Genomic DNA, 20,338 nt, shown 5'->3' on the forward strand with positions numbered 1-20,338 from the left:
TTGCTGGTGATCTGGCCGTTCCCTTCTTGTGTTCAGAACCCGTGCCCCCTCCCCAGCGCCTGGTGTGATGCCTCGTGCCCGTGGGTGTCCTGAAGCTGTTTCTGGAATTCAGTTCTCAAGCCTGCACGGCCTTCTGTTCCCTGCCACGTGCTTCTCTGTGAGCCTGTTGGCACCTGGCGGCCTTGTCATGATGCTCCCAGATCTGCAGCCCGTGTTCTGGCCCTGTCCTTGGGCCCAAAGCCAAGAACTCCCTGACCCTCCCCCCAGCAGCACTTCACAGGTCGGTCCTCACCTCTTGGCTGTTCTGAGGCCTGGTCCACCCCTGCCCCTTCTAATTTTGTCTTCCTGCTACCCTCTCACCGCCTCCCTCCTGCCCTGGCCCTTCACGTGCACATCCTCAGCCCCCCCCTCCACCTGTCGGCCGTGTGCTCATCACTCCAGCTGAAGCTCCAGCCTCTGACCAGAAGGACCCGTTCTGTCCCCGGGGAACAGGACATAGTGGTCAGAGTGAAGAAGCTCCCCCGGCTGGGACCTGAACCCAAAATCCATGCTCAACTAGAAATATCGTTTTAGGATTCCTCATTAGGCACCTCTACTATGTTTTACACTAAAATTTTCCCAAAGAAATATGTATCTAATTCTACAGCCATTGTCAGTAGGAATATACCAAGCCCACTTTTACAGACATTTGCTTTAAATCTAACCTGTTCGCAAAAAGAGGGTCTTCTCCCTCCATTTTGCCTCTCAGCACATAAAACAAGACTCAGAGTGACTAAGAAGACCAAGAATAATACCTCCAGGTGTTACATAATCAAGCTTGATGCCACGGAGAACTTTTGTCAGACGACTTGACAGAGCCTGTCTGGAAGCAAAGACCAAAGTCATGATTCTTTGAGTCTCTTATCCCTAATAAAAATACATAATTATTTTATTTCTGTTCCCACACAAATAAGTTTCTCCTGTGAGTCTCTTTGGCATGCTTCAAGTGCACAAGTTTCTCAGAGAATTAGGATTTTAGAGAGAAAATCTTAGGTATAAGAGTGGGAGTATTATGAAGGAGAAAATCAAAAGCTAAAAAATTAATTTTGTGGGGAAAAAATACTTAAGGAAAATTATATGTTCCCATCACAATGGGGTAGATTTATTTAACTCTCCACTATGGGTCATGGATCTAATTACTAGAACTTTATACTTATCCATTGTTTTGTGAGACTATAATTTAGAAATAAAAGGTAGAGTCCTTAGACAAACCTTACTATATCTCTAAAAAAAGGTTTTTTTTTAACCAAGTGCAAGAGCAGCAAAATCCATGCAACCTGGCCATGGTGGGCGGCAAAGGCCCTTTTGGCTCAGTCCCCCTGAACCTTGGAACCACAGGGAATTCTGATTCTGCCCCAGCCTTTGTGGGTCATGCTTCAGGGAGAAAAGAGACAGGCCAGAGCTTTGTGGGTAACTCTCTGTGCTCAGCTACACAGGAAGGAAGTGAAAGCCTCTGGAACTAACACATGAAATTAACAAGGTTGCTGGATATAGGATCCAATACAGATGTCAACTGTATTTTTTTGTACTAGCCATGAAAAATTCCAAAAATGAAATTTTAAAAAAATATGCACCTTCAAAACAACATCCAAAAAAATTACTTAGGAAAAAAAAAACCTAACAAATGATATGAAAGATGTATACACTGAAAACTAGGAAACATCACTGAGAGAAAATAAGACACAAACAGATATTACCATGTTCATGGATTAAAAAGCTCATTGTTGTTAAGATGGCACTTCTCCCCAAAGCAACCTAGAGATGCAGTGCAATTCCAGCCAAAATACCAGCAGCTTTTCTATAGAAACTGACAGGCCAGTTCTCAGACATATGTGGAAATTCAGAAGACCAAGAATAGTCAGAATGATGTTGGAAAAGAACAAAGTTGCAGGACTTAACACCTAATTTTAAGACTGACTACAGAGCTACGTTAATCAAGGTGGATGGAGTTGGCACAAGGATGGACGTGTGGGTCGGTGGAACAGAATTAAGTCCAGGAACAGACCCACGTGTGTATGGTCAATTTCAGCAAAAGTACCAAGGTCATTTTCAACAATTCAATGGAGAAAGGGTAGTCTTTTCAGTAAATATGCTGGGGGAAGCTGCATATCCGCATGGAAAAAAGTGAAGCATGACCCTTTCCTCCCACCATAACCCGAAATTAAATCAGATCATAGACCTAAATCTAAGAGCTAAAAATATTAAACTTTTAGAAGAGATCTTGGAGAAAAAACTTTTTACTTTGGGTTAGGCAAAGATTTCTTGGAACATGAAAAGTGAAAAGCAAAAACTGATTAATTAGGGACTTCCCTGGTGGTCCAGTGGCTAAGACTCCACACTCCCAATGCAGGGGACCTGGGTTCGATCCCTGGTCAGGGAACTAGATCCCACATGCATGCCACAACTGAGAGTTCTCACACCGCAACTAAAGATCCCACATGCCACAACTAAGACCCAGCACAGCCAAATAAATAAATAAATATTTTTTTTAAAAAACTGATTAATTAGACATCATCAAAATTAAAAACTTTGCTCATCAAAAGATGGTTAGGAAAATTAAAATGAGAGCCACATTGGGTGAGAAAATGTTGGCAAAACCTGTAGCTAAGAAAGGATTTGAATCCAGGCAATTTTTTAGAATATTTTACTCTTATGAAAAATAAAACAATAATAATAAGACATACAACCCAATTTTTTAATGGGAAAAATATTTGAACAGACACCTCAAAATGAAGATATGTGAGCAGCCAACAGTCACGTGAAACGATGTCCACCGTCAATGGCCATTAGGGAGATGCGAACTCAAACCACAGCCAGATGCCACTACACACCCGTTAGAATAATTAAAATCAAAAAGACTAACAAAACCAAGTGTTGGTGAGGTTTGGAGGAACTCAAACCCCTACCCATTGCTCTTGACAGTACAAATGGAATGGCCACTTTGGAAAACAATTTAGCCATTTTTTAAAGTTAAACATGCACCTGCCCTGTAACCCAGCAATTCCACTCCTGGGTATTAACCCAAAAGGGATGATAATAGAAGTCCATACAAAGCCTGGTACACAGATATTCCTAGCAGCATTACTCATAACAGTCAAAAACCATAAATAACCCCAATGTCCATCCACTGGTGAGTGAGTAAACAAACAAAATGTGGTCTTATCCGTACAATGGAATAAAACTCAGCAGGTTTTTTTTAAGCTGCTAAATAAAATACATAACAAAATGGGTGAATCTCAGAAAAATCAGGCTAAGTGAAAGAAGCCAGACACAAAAGGCTATATGACTTCCTTTATACAAAATTTCTAGAAAAGGCAAAACTATAGAGACCAAAGTAGATCGGCAGTTGTCTGAGACCAGGAGAGGGGGCAGATGGTGGAGGGGTTCTAAGACTTGGCTGTGTTGGTTGGGTGTGTGACTGGATAAATAAATGGTTGAATTTTAGGGCATATAAAGTATACCTCAAGAGGCTGTTAGAAATGATTCTAAGAATAGTTAAAGTTGGCTGTCACAGAGGGGAAAAAGGCGAGTGTGATGTATATTGTAAATGTGGGTTTGCTCTCACTGGTCTCCAGCCATGAGGAGCTGCTACAGAAGAGAAAGAGGAAGCTGGCCAGGCCCCGAGGCTGCTTCCACATCCAGGCTGATCACGTCCTAGTCAGGGAGCTCCGGCAAGTACAAAGGATCCAAGATCATTCCCATTTCCTCATCTGTAAAACGAGAGCTGCATCACCTGCATGGCAGGGTATTTGAGACTCAAGTGAACCCTCGGCCAAAGACCCTGAGAAGCTTGCCTAGGGCCCACGAGGCCCCAGGAAGGGCCAGGGTGACGCCACTTTACGTTTGGTTACTTGCTGTGGTTGTCACCCACGGAGGCCGTGCTTCATGCTGGGGAAGACTCGGGCTTGGGGACCCCTGATTACTGTCGATACTTTATTTAGTTTGTTTAGCCTGGTCTCTGAAAGCTGTTTCTAAATAGAATTTGAAGCATCCTGTATTAACTTAGACCTGAGGATGGACAGAGATTATAAATAACCAGGCGTGAGGGATCCCACACAGACCTTCAACTTGACATCCACCAGATATCTGAAAAAAGAAATGACAGAAACCTATTAGATCGTTCTACTCCCTGAGGGGTAAAACTGAGTAGGTGTATTTTAAATGAATCAGACCCAAACTTGAGCTTTAGAAAATTCTACTTAAATGGCTACTCTCCTGACTGAAACTACCTGTTTCTGAGGCCCATTTGACGGTGGTGGTGGCCGTTGTTCACTGCATTACCATGGAAAGTTCTGGTAATCAATGATTTTTGCTCTAGCGTGTTCCAGAAAGGATTTAGTGCCACTCACAAAGTTATAATACAAGTTAACTTTAAAAAAAAACAACAAAGTATGGCAGAAGGAAGCCAGGAACAGGTGAGTGAGTGATGTGGTAGCAGAGGTGAAGTTGGTACCCAGAGCATAAAGGCAAGGTCTACACGCAAGCTGGGACCAACCCCCAAACGGAATTTCTGAGCTTCTTGGCGGTCAATTCAGTGACATAAATGAAAGCAGCAGAAAAGTCACAGGATCCCAGAGGATTAAAAATTAATAATGAAATTGGTAAAGCATTTTCTTGAGAGATGCAAGAAAGTATTACTGACACTAAAATTAAAGAGGAATATTTTCCATAAGACATGCTAGGAATAACATTTTTCACTCAACCCAGTAAGGGTTTCCACCACCCTCAGGACAGAGCACCACGTGTGGGAGCAGCTCCACCTGAGACCTGGGTGCCCTCCAGGCCACTGGACGACATCTCTTTCACCAGATAAGAAATATTATGCTTTTGATTGTTATGTCCAAAACGAAAAGTGAATCTTAAGTGTCAGTGTAACCAGAAGTTGTTTTATTGTATTACATTAGCAGAGAAATCATGCAATAATTTTTTTACATTTCTTATTGGCAGACATTTATTTCTGTTTTAAAGCAGTTATGAAGAATTGTAAAATTTTTTTAAAAATTGTTACCTACCTGAGAATTCCAGGCTAGCTTTGAGTACACTTTATACCTATAGGAAGCTGTAAACAGCAGAACGAGAAGGAAAGTGCTGTAATAGGAAATGGAGGAGCTGGGTATTTAATTTTAGTTTAAATTTTGATTTAAACATCAAAATTATGCTATGAAAATTTAAAGCCTTGCTTTTTAAAAGTAGGTTTAATTTGGTATCATTATCATGTTTATTTTCTATAACACAACTCAAACTCTTTTGAATTAGAGTGACGTAAATGACCATATATTTCAGTTGCTAAATATATGACGATCACAAGGTGATTCTCAAATTCAATAATACAGAAAAAATTAAGCAATGTTATTTAGTAATTTTCTTTTTATGCTCTCAGTGTCTCTCAACTCTCAGATGTCAAAAACAAGTGAGACTTCACTGTAAGTCACCTTTTCAGACACACACACACACACACACACACACACACACACACATATATACCACTGAAATTATTTTTATTTAGTATTATTCATCTTAGTTGCTAACGGAGGCACACTAAAAGTATTCCTCATATTTATTTCCCAGTTGTTTTAACAAATGTACGAGAATTCTAGCCAGGCTCTGGACAAATGTTTGAGCACAGCTAAAGAAGCTGCAGTGGTTAATGATTTTACAGAATCATTTCTTTACTGGTTTATGTATTTTTATTTGAGATTGTGGTATTGTGGCTATGACTTCTAAAGCTTTATCTTTTAGAAATAATGTTGAAATAAAATAATATGGTGTAAGAGAACTGCTATTAAATAATAAAGGTGGGAGAAAAGGGCTGAGATACAGATAAAAGAGAACAGCCACTTGATGAATGTGGAATCTGCCTGTGGGTAGTGAGTGCCCAGGGGGCATTCTCTCTCCTTGTGTAAGTTTGACATTTTCCCTGATAAAAAGGTGAAGGGGGGCTTCCCTGGTGGCGCAGTGGTTGAGAATCCGCCTGCCGATGCAGGAGACACGGGTTCGTGCCCTGGTCCGGGAAGATCCCACATGCCGCGGAGCGGCTAAGCCCGTGAGCCGTGGCCGCTGGGCCTGTGCCTCCGGAGCCTGTGCTCCGCAGCGGGAGAGGCCACAACAGTGAGAGGCCCGCATACCGCAAAAAAAAAAAAAAAAGGTGAAGGGGCCACAGCAGCAGCAGCCCTGGAATTTTCCACGAAGATCTGAGAACTCCTTAAGAGTAAACGTAGGGAATCCTGGGGACCTGGCCCTGGTCTAGCCCTGCGTCTTGTTTCCCAACAAGGAAGGCAAAGCAGCAGATGGAGCCTGTTCTGTCTCCTCCGTGTTGTCCGTGGCGCCGGCTGTAAGATCCTGGCATTCACGGCTCCTATCTCACTATGCTGTCGGCATGTCCCCAGGAACCGTGCATTTTGTTTCTTGGGTCAAGCACCCCTCTGTGACTCTGTCTCAAAGGCTTCTGCTCAGACTATTGAAGATTCTGACACTTGTTAAAGACAGTAAGGAACTTTCTTCCAGGACCACTGCACAGGGGTTTGCAGTAGGGGGAAAGTGGGGCCCAAATCCCAATACCACCGCGACAGGGGTATGACTGCTCTCCTGGACCGTCCAGATAATAGCACAATAGAGCATTTCTCTTTACACGTGGGGTGCGTGTGTGTGTGTGTGTGTGTGTGTGTGTGTGTGTCTCCTCAGTTGGCTCTTTGAAGGAAATTTTTCAAGGAAGCCCACAGACTCCTTCAATGGAGTGATGGGAGCGGCCCTGGAAGAATCCAGAAGGAAGCATCAATCTAGGGAGACAGGATAAAAGCTGAGGGTCCAGCTCCTCTCCTTGGTGTGGAGACAGTCCCTTCCTGTCACCTGTGGGCAGTTTGGGTTTGTTGTTGAAGGGGACAGACAGGCAGACACGATAGATACAGAGACATCTGGCACAAGCTTAAAAGCTTTTCCCGACACTGGGAGTCAGGCTGCGATGGACAAGAACCTGGTGAAGCTGCACTCAGGGCCCCCTGCTCCCCCTCCCAGATCTTGTACCTGATTTGTACTCATAACTCTGCATTCCTTTTTTTTCAAAGAGGGTCCACAAGTTGTATAAGCATCAGGCCCCTCAATACTTGGATCCACCCTTGTTTGGAATCGTGAACCAACTCAGGTCTTGCTTTTCCTGCAAAGAATCTGCGCTGATTCTTAGGGAGAGCAGCCTTGACTGCTTCCTGGTGGGGTCACCGCAGGCCCTCTCCTGCAGAGCAGAGATAGAAATCGGTGCTTCCTGGTTTGGGAAGGGATATAAATATTCTAACAAAGAGTTTTGTGAAAATTTATGTAACTTATTTTATATTTAGCTGCTAATGTATAGTCATCTGCTTCCATAGCACTGTTCATTTAATTTGGATAATTTTGGAAATACGGATTCATAGAGCCACCTTTACTGAGGTAGACAGGCTCCTATTTCAGAGGCTGCTGGTGCCGTAAGAGATGGGCCTGCGCACAGTGTGTGAACCAAAAATCCCGGTTCACGCTTAACTCAGAGTTTCTAAAAAGGTCAAAAACAGTAAATCACTATCTCCAAAGGTTGTAATTTTAAAACCTTCTTTCTTATGTACCTAATGCTTTGGGGCTGAATTTAACCCATCTGCTCAACCATGTCTGTTCGTAATCGTGGCTCACCTAGAAAATTTAAAAGAAGCAGCTAAAACAGAACTTGCCATTGTAACAAGCATGTTTTTTCAGGGCTGAAATGGCCATTCTGCTAATCGGGTCATTGAGTCCTAAGAACTTTAAATTCTTAGTTGTATTGATAGTTGGTGAATGGCATTAATTTTTGACTTGTCACTTCCACTTTGGGGAACTTCCTAGAACAATAAGAATGTTTGACCAGTAGACTGAGTGGTGAGATCTGGGCCTTCCAACCCCTGTGTGGAGTCGACCTCCAGGAAGAAAACAATTTATGCACTCCCTGCAAATGTTTTTGGCATTTTCTTTTTCCTTTTAACTTTTGGAAGAAGGTAACACATGGGTTTTCTTATCTGTAACTTTTTCAAACTACAGGAATTCTTCGATCACGTGAAGAAGCTCTGGGATGACGAAGGTGTGAAGGCCTGCTTCGAGAGGTCCAACGAGTACCAGCTCATCGACTGCGCCCAATAGTGAGTCTGTCCGCGAGGACCAATCCGTGCTGCCCTCCCAGAATCTCTGAACTTCCTTAAGTACAAGGAACAAATAATTAACGACTCATTGCAGAAACCAGCTTTTAACATAAGATGAGTTTAGTAGATGCAAAACTGAAAATCCAGCAGGAGGCAGTGTTTCAGGGAAGAACCAGAAGCTGTTGTATTCATTTCACCTCGATCTTTGTATTCAGTTCTAGTCACTTTTTGCCTTCTATAGAGTTATAGGCATGTTCATAAATTATAACATACTTAGGTATTCATTACTATATTTTAATTTTGGAGCCGGGGCCCCCAAGTTAAAATTTAAATAATGCACATCTGCAGTCAAGCCAGAGCTCTTACTAAAAGTAACGAGATCATCCTACACACATTTGAAGTAGACTAGAACCTCAAGAGTAGATGGTAATTAAAATAATAAGTAAATATTTGATGAAAAAAATGTATGAGGAGAAATAAGCAAAGGACTCTGGTGCCAACGCTGGCTCATTGTTTCTCCCTGAAATTCTCATTTTCCTATTTCCTATCTTTCGCTATTTTAGATTCATTCTATAACTATTAGAGCATAATGGTCCCCAGAAGAAGGTTAATCAATGAGTTTTCGCTGTGTTTGCTCGCTTGATAACAAAAACTGTAGTTAAAGTTTGTCTTAGATAAGTCTTTGGGCAGCAAGAAATAAGCTTTTTTACATTTTAAGTCTGTAAACTCTAAAAATCCATACTTGTGGAAAAGGTTCCAGAAGCGTAAAACCTGGGAATTCACAGTATTTGGGACCAAATCTACACTATTTAGAACTACACTGTGAATACTGACTTTAAGGACAGGGAGGTGCGGCCGGCCCCGGCCCCTCCTCACCCCTCGGAGCTCAGGCTCAATCACCTGTCACGGGCGAGGGGTGCTGAGCGGGGTGGGCAGGGCCCAGGAGGGGACGCGGGCACGTCCTCAGCACTGACAGGAAGCTCTGTGGGCACCCAGCGGTGATGGAGGTGGCCGTGGACAGGCGAGAGGGGTCGATGGGCCACACCCTCCCAGGCCAGGGAACGTGGATTTTCCTCCGGACGCAGCAAGTGGCCATCGGCTGGAGGAGTGAGGCTGTCAGGTCACTCTGGTGCTGCGTGGAGGGTGAAACGGAGATGGCAGAGACCCGTGGGTGCACCCGGGCAGGTGGTGGCCGTGGAGGTGAGCCTGGGGCCTCAGAGACAGAGCCAGGCACTGGATCGAACGAGGGAGGTGGAGGAAAGGGAGGGTCAATGAGGATGACCACGGGGCCGTTATTGAGACAGGGACCCAGGAGATGTCGTTTATGGAGGATACGATGCCATCACGCTCTGGTTTGGGGAAGTCTAGCTGTGATGCCAGAGGGAATTTCTAGCACAGCTGGAATAACATTAACATTCATATAGGTTTGCGTTTGAGGTTCTGGGGGAACGTGTCTGATCGTGGTTCGCAGTATTTCTTGAGCGAAGTCACCTCTGGACCACAGCACCCTTCAGTGTCGCATTAGGAGTTTCTCTTTCTTATAAAACGAGACAACGCATCACCATAGCGATAGAATTAATGGTTTACTTTAAAATAGAATATGCAAAGTAAATTTGACAAAAAGAAGCAGCATGAGCTTTGACAGCAGGCAGTCAGGATCCAGATCTTTGCTCTGCTTCTGAGAGCAGAGAGTCTGGGCAGGTCACTTCCATGGGGGATAAAATTATGGGCTGTATTCCTCCTGTACAGTTGTTGTAGGGTTAAATAGAGACCCAAAGACCCCAGAGTGGCACCTGGCACACGTGAGCCCTCCTGAGCTCTTGCTGCTGTGTCTCCAATGTGGGAACTGAGGTCCAGGGGGTAACCTGAGGCCACTGAGATCAGGGTTCCCACCTGGGGGGTGGCGGGGCGGGGAGCCCCCGCCAAGCTCTGCTATTTCTTTCAGTTCCATGCTTTCAAATTACGAGAGTGAGACTCTGAGGCATGAGGTCAAGACCCCAGGCTCATCAAAAATAAAACACCAAGGTTCCTGCAGTCTTCACTCTGGGCTCGGCAGGATCACTGAAAGCCGTTCCCCCCTAAACCTCACTATCTGGGTCAATCATAACGTCCCAGCTTTGCTTTTTTAATCCATTTTAATATGCATGGGAATCAGGTTAGGCCGGCAACCTTTGTCTCTTAATAACAATCTTGTTTTTCCTCTGCACTCAGATGTTGAGGTTGGGGGTGAGACATTTCAAAAACAAGTAATATTTCAGTAACTCTTATTAGACCGACACATGGAGACAGATGTTTTTTTGTTGCCAAATAAGATGTTGAAGGAATGTAGCTGCTTCCACCTCCCATCACCTTTGCTCATGAAATAAAGGACAGAAAGGACATTTCAATGTCCAACCGGGGATGTCCTGGGACCAGAACGCTCATGCCGGCTTGCCCAGCACCCCAGAGTTCCAGTTCCTTGGGGAATGCGTCTTATTCCTCCTCAAAGACCCGGCTCCTTAGTGGGAGTTCTTGCATGAAATCAGGGCTATCGGAAATAAGTGAATGGGCAGATCGGGAGCCTGGGGCTCAGCGCGGGGCCGATGGGACGCTGAGCTTTGCCCTGGCAGAGTCCAGAGTTCTGACAGGTCTTCTTTTCCTCTCTCTCATGAATCCTCTGAGAAAAGATCTGCCGACATCTCGGTGTGACTCTAAGTCACTGTGTTACCTGCTCAGCAGGCTTGTGTTTTGAGCCCAAGTGCTAATTAAGAAGGGATTCATTCTAAGCCCTGTTGAAGTCATTTCTTCCATGGCAGAAAACACGGGAATATTTGGGGGAAGAGGCACTTCCCAGGGGGGCTGAGCCGCCAGTGAAGAATCCAAGGATGGTCTCGCCACAGTAACTCAAAAGCTTAAACACAGAGGAACCCGGCAGTTTCTCCCCTGGGTAAACACCCAAGAGAATTAAAAACATACATCCACATAAAAATGTGTACATGAATGTTCACAGCAGCATTATATCCACAACAGCCAAAAAGTGCAAACAATGCAAATGTCCATGAAAGGCTAACTGGATGAACAGATGTGGTCTGGCCACACAATGGGATCTTATTTAGCCATAAAAGAGAACGAAGCACCAGCACATGGTACAACATGGATGAACCTTGGAAGCGTGAGGCTCAGTGAAAGAAGCCAGACATAAAGGCCACATATTGAATGAGTCCAGTTGCATGAAATGCCCAGAACAGGCAAATTCATAGAGACAGAAAGTAGATTAGTGGTTGCCAGGGGCTGGGGGAGGGGGAAATTGAGAGTGACAAGGGGTACGGGGTTTCTTTGGGGGATAATGAGAATGTTCTGGAACTGAATCGTAGTGATGGTTCTAAATATACTAAAACCCGCTGAATTGTGTACTTCAAAATGGTGAGGTTTATGTTATGTGAATTATATCTCAATTTAAAAAAAGAAATATTACAGGGGAGGGAAGGGTCCAGGGCAGGACAAGCGATGGCACCACCAGTCAGTCTTGCTGAGGACTCGTGAGAGCAGAAATCCTGCCTCCTCTCGGTTCTCTTCCCAGCAACAGATTCAAGTCTAAGCAAGCATTTTAAGGGCTGCGTCTTCGTACCCGCTGCCCCCTCTCCAGGCCGCGACACACGGGCGCACGTGGAGCTCCCAAGTTATAAAGCACCTTTCATATAAAAATGAGAAAGTCTGCTCAGGTCTGTGTGTGCTACCTGACGTGCAAGGCACGGACACTTGCTAAGGCTCCTTCAGGAAATGGGGGATTTGTTCTGAGTCTCTCAGAGCCACCGAAGCCCGAGGCATCACAACCTCTCCGTCCCTGTCTGCTGACCCATGGGGCCACCGCATAACCCTCAGGCCAGGGCCCAGAGGAAACAGGGCAGACGGGTTTGCTCCAGCCGGGCAGCCTTGTCCCTGTCACCCTAGCCAGCGGCCACCTCTGCGTCCCCAAGCAGAGCTGCGGCAGGTGGGGTGGGCATTGCACCATCCAACACCAGGACCAGCCTGGCTGGAGGGGCGTGGGAACAATCATTATTATGAACTTCAAGGGTTGTACATTTGGTAAAAATGAGTGTCTTTGCAGCATCAAGCAAGCTGAGCAAATTAGCAGAGATTATATTTTATACAGAGGTCCCCAGTTCCCACTGTGAAAATTAAAAACAATCTCTACTGCATTATCCCCCAAAATGCGTTTCCTCCAAGTGCTAATAATAAGTGATTATGTAGCCATGGAAACAGCTATTTTGGGAGAAAGGAAATCAGAGAAAATCGGATATTTATTTATTTATTTATTTATTTATTTATTTATTTTTGGCCGCATTGGGTTCTTGGTTGCTGCACGCAGGCTTTCTCTAGTTGGGGAGAGCAGGGGCTACTCTTTGTTGCGGTGCGCGGACTTCTCATTGCGGTGGCTTCTCTTTGTTGCGGAGCATGGGTTCTAGGGCGCGTGGGCTTCAGTAGCTATGGCACTTGGGCTCAGTAGTTGTGGCTCGCGGGCTCAGTAGTTGTGGCTCATGGGCTCAGTAGTTGTGGCTCATGGGCTTAGTTGCTCCACAGCATGTGATATACCTGGACCAGGACTCAAACCCATGTCCCCTGCATTAGCAGGTGGGAATTCTTAACCACTGAGCCACCAGGGAAGTCCCTGGAAAATTGGATCTTTAGAACAGGTTTATAAAATCGTACTCTGCTTAATCTAACTTGAAACTCTACAGCTTGGAGTGTATGTAGGTTCTCACGCTTTGCACACATGTGTTTATGTGATACTCACCTTTCTTATACATCCATTTACATAATTGGTTTTAGAACACTCTGGAAAGGAGAGAATATCCCCCCAAAAGAAAAGAGCAGTGAGAAAGGTGTAGTGATTTCCCACGTGTGCCCTTTGCCGCCCGGCAGGAGCCCATGGGGGCCCCGTTTGTCCCCTCCACACCAGCCTGGATCTCAGGGCTTGCAAGTCCTTGAATGTGAGCTTTCAGGACAATCTGGAAATTATTCACAAAAATGAAGTTTCAACTTCAAAGTGGATTTTTAGGTCATTGTAAAATAAACTATAATTTTAAATATGCATGTTACTATATAGTGTTAACTCACTGAATATCCAATCAATTACCTGAGTGCTTCTGAACCCTCGTTTTGACCTTCATTTCAGCCAAGTTTATTTTCAGATTCATTTTCTAGATCTGTAGAATTGGAAGTGCTCCTGTTTATGGGCAGTAATGTTTTTAAGTATGAAGAATAAATTACATGCAAATATCTCAGTATAAGTGGGTCAGCCTGGTTCTCCTCTGCCCTCTTCGGAAACTTCACCCCGAGAAGCAGCTTCTGAGAGGGTCCTGAGGGTGGGAACCTGCACTTCCCTCGTGGGTCCTCTCTGCTCCCACTGTGACCACACTCACCACACTCTGACACCAGCCGGGTGTCCCACCGTTGAACTCAGTTCTGACACTCTCTTCCCGGAGATCCTCAGGCCCCACGGGGTAAGGGCTCAGGCCACGAGACGCCCCACTTCAGGTGCCAATCACAATGAGGTCCCCAGGGGACCCCCCACATCTGTCCCACTTGACTGCAGATCGGAGGTGCCCGTGTCCTCCTCCACCTCGGATTCAGTTTTCTGCTAGAACAGCTCATCACACAATTCAGGGAAACGCTTACTTAACATTTACCTGTTTATTAAAGGATATGATAAAGGACACAGGTGAACATCCAGATGAAGAGGTCCCCAGGGCAAGGCCTGGGAGGGTCCTGAGGGTAGGAGCTTCTGTTCTGTGGAGCTGGGGGTCCCCCCTCCCAGCACGTGGGTGCGTCCACAGCAGGGGAGCTCTCCAGGCCCCATGCTGCTGGGTTTGCTGTGGAGGCTTCCCCATGGGGGCATGATACATCATTAACTCAATCTGCAGCCCCTCCTCCCTTCCTGGAGGATGAAGGTGGGGCTGAAAATTCCCAGCTTCCAATCACAGGTTGGTCTTTCTTGTGACCAGCCCTCAACCAGGAGCCCACCAAGAGTCACCCCATTAGAACAAAGATGCTCCTCTTACTTAGGAAATTACACGGGTTTCAGGAGCCCTGTGTCAGGAACCAGGAACAGAGACTACCTTTATTTTCTGTGATTTCACACTGTATACACGGATTTTTTTAAACCTCTCAGAAAAACTACTCCCCTGAGTGGAGAAGCCTGGTTCATAGCAGCAGAATGAAATGCATCAAATACCAAACCAAAGTGGTACTTGAGTAGAGTGAAATTTTCAATGTTCACAGTGGTAACACTTAACTTACTATATGATCCGTGTAGTGTGGGTATGGAGGGCAGCTGGTCTCCTCTGGGCTCAGCATCCAGTGTCTCCTGAAGGGGGGAGGGGTGTGTGGAAATACTCTGGTTTATGTGGTTGAGTAGCTGCAAACAGTAGCAGAAATGGGCTTTTTCAAGTTGGCCTTATAATCAATCACAAGAAACATTTAAATTAATTATGCAGGAATGTGGAAAGGAGAAATGCAAGAAATTTCCCACCAAATGGAATTCCTAGCAGCCCCTAACAACTCCTCCCGTTCCTTAATGTAAATGTAAAGTCAGATAGATGCTTAAATGCTTTAATGTGTCACAGTTGGAAATGTGTCACATTTCCAACTGTGATGACGAGACTCTGACCCTCATGTGAGCCCGAGCTTCAGTGGCATCTGAAGAAACGGGTGCCCTGTCCTCACCTCGAGGTCCTGCAGCTGGACGGGGCTGGTTGTCTAAGCAGTAGATGCTACAGCCTTTCTCCCAAACAACTGCACATCTAAAAACATGCGCATAACGTCTTGATAAGAGTTAGCATTACACAGGTGTACGCATTTGTCAAAACTCAGCAAACGTACACTCACAATTTGGGTTTCTATGGGTCAAAATTTACTGTGAACAAACATTGATTTTAACTAATGACCTGGGTGCTGAATCATGTAGGAGGAAGTATTCTGGTGTTTGTGATTTTGTTGAAATTATCAAAAATAAGATGGATAAATGGGGTAGATATGTGACTTTTTAAAGTACAGTAAAGGGCTTCCTTGGTGGCAGGGAAGTGGTTAAGAATCTGCCAACCAATGCAGGGGACACGGGTTCAAGCCGTGGTCCAGGAAGACCCCACATGCCGCAGAGCAACTAAGCCCCTGCGCCACAACTACTGAGCCTGGGCTCTAGAGCCCGTTCTGCGCAACAAGAGAAGCCACTGCAAAGAGAAGCTCGCGCACCACAACGAAGAGTAGCCCCTGCTCGCCGCAGCTAGAGAAAGCCTGGGCACAGCAACGAAGACCCAACGCAGCCAAAAATAAATAAAATAAATAAATTAAAAATAAAGTACAGTAAAAATGGTAATGGCAGAATCTAGGTGGTGGGTATTCAAGTATTCAGTATAAAATTATTTCAAGTTTGCTGTGTGTTTGAAATTTTTCATAATAAAATATAGGGGGAAGAAAAATATACATAAATATAGATATGATCAGAAGTCTACAGAAAAATAAGTAACATAGCAGCACAGAGTAACGCATTGGTAGTACCCCATGAAGTATATAATATGGCACATAAGACATTTGATGTGGAAGGGTTTTACTACCATTCTTTTAAGTGTGTGTTGAATTATGTGAAAAACTTGCAAAGAGCCCAGAGAACTCAGGCTGAAAACCACTCATACTACTAACTATTAATAAGATATGCAGCTGCAGAATAATGTAAGAGATGTGTCCTGTAATTCTCAGCTTCCAAGTGTAGCTGGAAGAATAGAATAGCCCATTGTTAATGAAACTTACCATGCACATCATATGAGTTAACATATCCATCCTCACACAAACACAGAGAGTTTATTATCTCCACTCTACAGAGGAGGAACCAAAACTGCCCACGACTACATAGAACTACCAGGCTGTTACCTGATTTAGCCAGGATTTCACATTTAAACATAAAGATTGTGAGAGACTATTATGGTTTAAAAGTTTAACAAACATTATGTGAACATGAAATGCATGCCAGGTGCTGCCACAGAATAAATTTTAAAGATGATGAGGGTGGGTCCTAGCTTATAAATGAGTGGACTTTCACAAGGACACCCATTTTCTCAGAGTCTGAAGTCACTCTCCTTAACTGTTCATTCTTATCACATTCGTGTCTCGAACATAGCTTGCAAATAAAAACCAGGATAGTTGGGGTTTTTTTTATAGAGGTCTGATAGTTCAAGAAATTTAAAGGATAATTCACCAAAAAGGGAAAATATTTGTAAAATATGTATCTGATAAGTTATTTGTATCCAGAATATATAAAGAACCCTTACAACTCAGTAACAGAAAGATAAATAGTGCTTCCCTTGTGGCACAGTGGTTAAGAATCCACCTGCCAATGTAGGGGACACGAGTTCGAGCCCTGGTCCGGGAAGATCCCACATGCCACGGAGCAACTAAGCCCATGCGCCACAACTACTGAGCCTGTGCTCTAGAGCCCACAAGCCACAACTACTGAAGCCCGCGCACCTAGAGCCCATGCTCTGCAACAAGAGAAGCCACCGCAATGAGAAGCCCACACACCACAATGACGAGTAGCCCCTGCTCACCACAACTAGAGAAAGCCCACATGCAGCAACGAAGACCCAATGCAGCCAAAAATAAATAAATAAAATAAAGTTATTTTTTTAAAAAGATAAATAACCCAATTTTAAAATGAGCAAAGGATCAGAAGAAACATTTCCCCAATAAGATATGTAAGTGGCCAGTAAGCTGTGAAAATGTGGTCAACATCATTGGCTCTCAGGGAAATGCAAATTGAAACCATAATGAGACACCACTGTACACCCACTAGGATGGCTAGAATCAAAGAGTCAGATGAAACCTAATGTGGGGAAATTGGAACCTTCATATTTTTGCTGGTAGAGATGTAAAATAGAGCAGCCGCTTTGTAAAACAGTCTGGCAGTTCCACAAAAAGTTAAACACAGAGTTACCATATGACCCAGCAATTCCTAGGTATACACCCAAGAGAATTGAAAACATACATCTATACCAAAACTTTAAGTCAGGGACTTCCCTGGTGGTCCAGTGGTTAAGACTCTGTGCTCCCAATTCAGGGGCCACGGGTTCGATCCCTGTTGGGGGAACTAAGATCCCACATGTCACGCAGCACAGCCAAAAAAAAGAAACAATCCAAATCAACTGATGAATGGATAAACAAATTGTGGTATGTGTATGCAGTGGAATATTATTTAGCTGTAAAAAGGAATGAAGCACTGACACAGTACAACATGGATGAGCCCTGAAGATGTGAAAAGTCAAAGAAACCAAACACAAAAGGCCACATATTGTGTGATTCCATTTATATGAAATACCTAGAATAAGTATTTCTGTAGAGACAGGAAGTAGGTTAGGGTTGCATAGGGCTGAGGGGAGTTGAGGGGGCGGATGAGGAGAGGACTGCTTGGTGTGTACTGGGTGCCCTTTTGGAGCAATGCAAATTCTAAAAGTGATCGTGGAGCTGGTTGCACAAGTCTGGAAGTAACGAAGAAAACCACTGAATTGTGTGCTTTAAATGCACTTTGAGACCCCCTGTTGCAACTGGCTTGTTAGATTAATTTGGACACCAGAATAAAATTAATATGGAGACTGCTGATCTTTTGAATCTGCCTAATTTCAGGGCGTTTCTATTTAATATCAAGGAAAAAGCACAAAGAGAGACTCCATTCAAAAGTGGTGAACGATTGCTCCACAGAAGTGAATGCTCCTGACCCTATAAAAGGATCTCTGTCTCACCTGTGTGCTTGAGCTGGCGGTACAGGTATGCTGCTGAAAGAAAAGGGAAGAGGAGAAATGGAAAAACAAAAATACCGATTCAAAATACAATTCCCATACTGAAAAGATGTCTTGATATCTCTAAAAAATATCTTTATGGAAACTGGCAGGTAATCTTACAAGAAGTTACTTCCGTAGGATTTTGAGCTGTTCTTCTCCACACAGTGCCCGACACAGTAACATCTCATTAAATATTTGTTGAATGAATAAGTAAATCTAATCAGGTATTTTAAACTCTCCATTATGGATGGGTCAGTGGGCCACTGCTGGCTGTTCCCCACCATGCCTGAAACAAAGCCCAGCACATAGTAGGTGTTCAGAAAGCAACTGTTACATGAATGGACTTTTACATTTTAATTGTTCATTCTCGTTTGTACAGAATTTATCTTTCTCTAAAACTCAGATAAAGGCACAATATCTGTTCATAGCAGCGTTATTCAAAATAGCCAGAAAGTGGAAATAACGCAAATGTCCATCGTACGATGAAAGGAGAAACAGATGTGGTCTAATCAGACAATGACTGTTGTTCAGCCTTGACAGGACGAAAGGCTGGTTCCTGCTTTCACGTGGCCTCCTTTCAAGCAGAAGCATTCACTTCTGCTCAGAGAAAGCGGGCTGCTCTAGTAAATAGTACATTACACAAGGACTTCCCTCCTTCCAGTAAGCAGTGAGCATGTCTTCACACTGTCAAGCAATGTAATTACAGCCTTTCAGGTATGATTCAGGGAGTGAGGAAGCTGCCCTTTGGTAATTTCACATCAAAGAAAGCTCTCAAAAAAGGAAGAAAGTAAAACCGTCCTTCTTCCTTACACCAAATTCCATTTATCACATAATAATTAAACTCCATGATACCAATAGAAAGCTACCTTTCAAATACAAGCTTCATTCTGTTCTTATATTAACTTATATTAAGCACAGATGGAATTCCCATGTACTCGCTAACAGTTTTATCCACGTGATCACAGTTAAGTGCTTGGTACTCAGTGTTTCCCATCCTGTTCTCCATCGATGTGAACCTCGAGGGCTGGACATTGTTTCTGAGGAGAAGGAATGAAGGATTCCTCATACCAGCTACGGGGGCTCAGAAAGAAGTCACTTTGCCGTGACTCTCTGCTAAGATGTATGCAGTAACTAAATATATCCTCTTCTTTAAAAAAAAAAATAAATTTATTTATGTATGTATTTTTGGCTGCGTTGGGTCTTCGTTGCTGCGTGCAGGCTTTCTCTAGTTGCAGCGAGCAGGAGCTACTCTTCATTGTGGTGTGCGGGCTTCTCATTGCGGTTGCTTCTCCTTACTGCAGAGCGCGGGCCCTAGGTGTGCGGGCTTCAGTAGTTGTGGCACACAGGCTCAGTAGTTGTAGCTCGTGCATGGGCTTAGTTGCTCCGCGGCATGTGGGATCTTCCTGGACCAGGGATCGAACCCATGCCCCCACATTGGCAGGCTGATTCTTAACCACTGCGCCACCAGGGAAGTCCCAGTATATCCTCTTCTAAAACTGACAAGACTTACATCATTTTTCCAAGAAAGGATACATTTTTATTATCCTCAATTGACCATGTTTAACGACATCTCAGATCCCTTCTAAAATAAGAAATTTGGCATGAAGTGAGCACAGACTGGAGGGCCCGTTTCTCACTGCGGTTCTTCCTCTGATACATGGTGTGCTGGTGTGACACAGTTGTGTATCTGGTCTCTGACGACAGGGCGGCCCTGGGCCCCCAGAAGGCTGTCTGCGTCGGGAAGCCCTCAGTTGACCCCCTGCTTTTCAGGCTGGCCTGCCCTGGGTCAGCTGCCTCTTCAGAACCTGGGAGGTGGCGGGACCTGCATCCCGGGGCTGTGACAGGCACATGACACAGTGGACACCACCTGTGCTATTTCCTTGCTTTATTTCACGTGAAAGACATTGAAGAATTTGCAGCATTTCCCCCATGCGTGGAGTCTGAAATTCAGGGAGCTGTGAAATCTCTTTTAACCCCTAAACTGCTCTGAAAATACATTTTCTCTCTCCCGCAGTATGCTAGAGTTAACTGTTAAGTATTGTTTTCCAGATGTTAACCCTGGCTGGGATTTCTTATATTTAGGACACAGTTAAACATGCCTCAAGGCAGCCTAGTGGTTCCTGGAATAGAAATATCTGCTAGAACCTAGCCTCACTGGGCAGATTTATCAGGGAAGCTCCGCCAGCACCTCTGTGCCCCAATTGTGGTGACCCTTCCAAAAAACGAAATGCGGGGGAAATGGACCCCTCTGCTTTGTGGAACAGTGTAAATGCATCACGCGTGTGGATTACTTACCTGTCCCCACCTCCCACCCCCGCCGTACATTCCGAGCCTCGAGCCAGGCAGTACTTGTGGAAACAG

General features: G+C 44.5%; 1 protein-coding gene across 4 annotated transcripts in view; it reads left to right on the forward strand.

Annotated features, from left to right (window-relative positions):
• Positions 1 to 20,338, forward strand: part of GNAL (G protein subunit alpha L) — an 87,824-nt gene that overhangs the window by 47,045 nt on the left and 20,441 nt on the right. For all 4 annotated transcript variants that reach the window (XM_059039445.2, XM_067016099.1, XM_059039447.2 and 1 more), the window contains one exon: positions 8,074 to 8,171. In XM_059039445.2, the coding sequence (XP_058895428.1) occupies positions 8,074 to 8,171 (98 nt within the window). The remainder of the gene's footprint in view (positions 1 to 8,073; positions 8,172 to 20,338) is intronic.

The sequence above is a fragment of the Kogia breviceps genome, chromosome 15, assembly GCF_026419965.1.
Source record: "Kogia breviceps isolate mKogBre1 chromosome 15, mKogBre1 haplotype 1, whole genome shotgun sequence".
NCBI lineage: Eukaryota > Metazoa > Chordata > Mammalia > Artiodactyla > Physeteridae > Kogia > Kogia breviceps.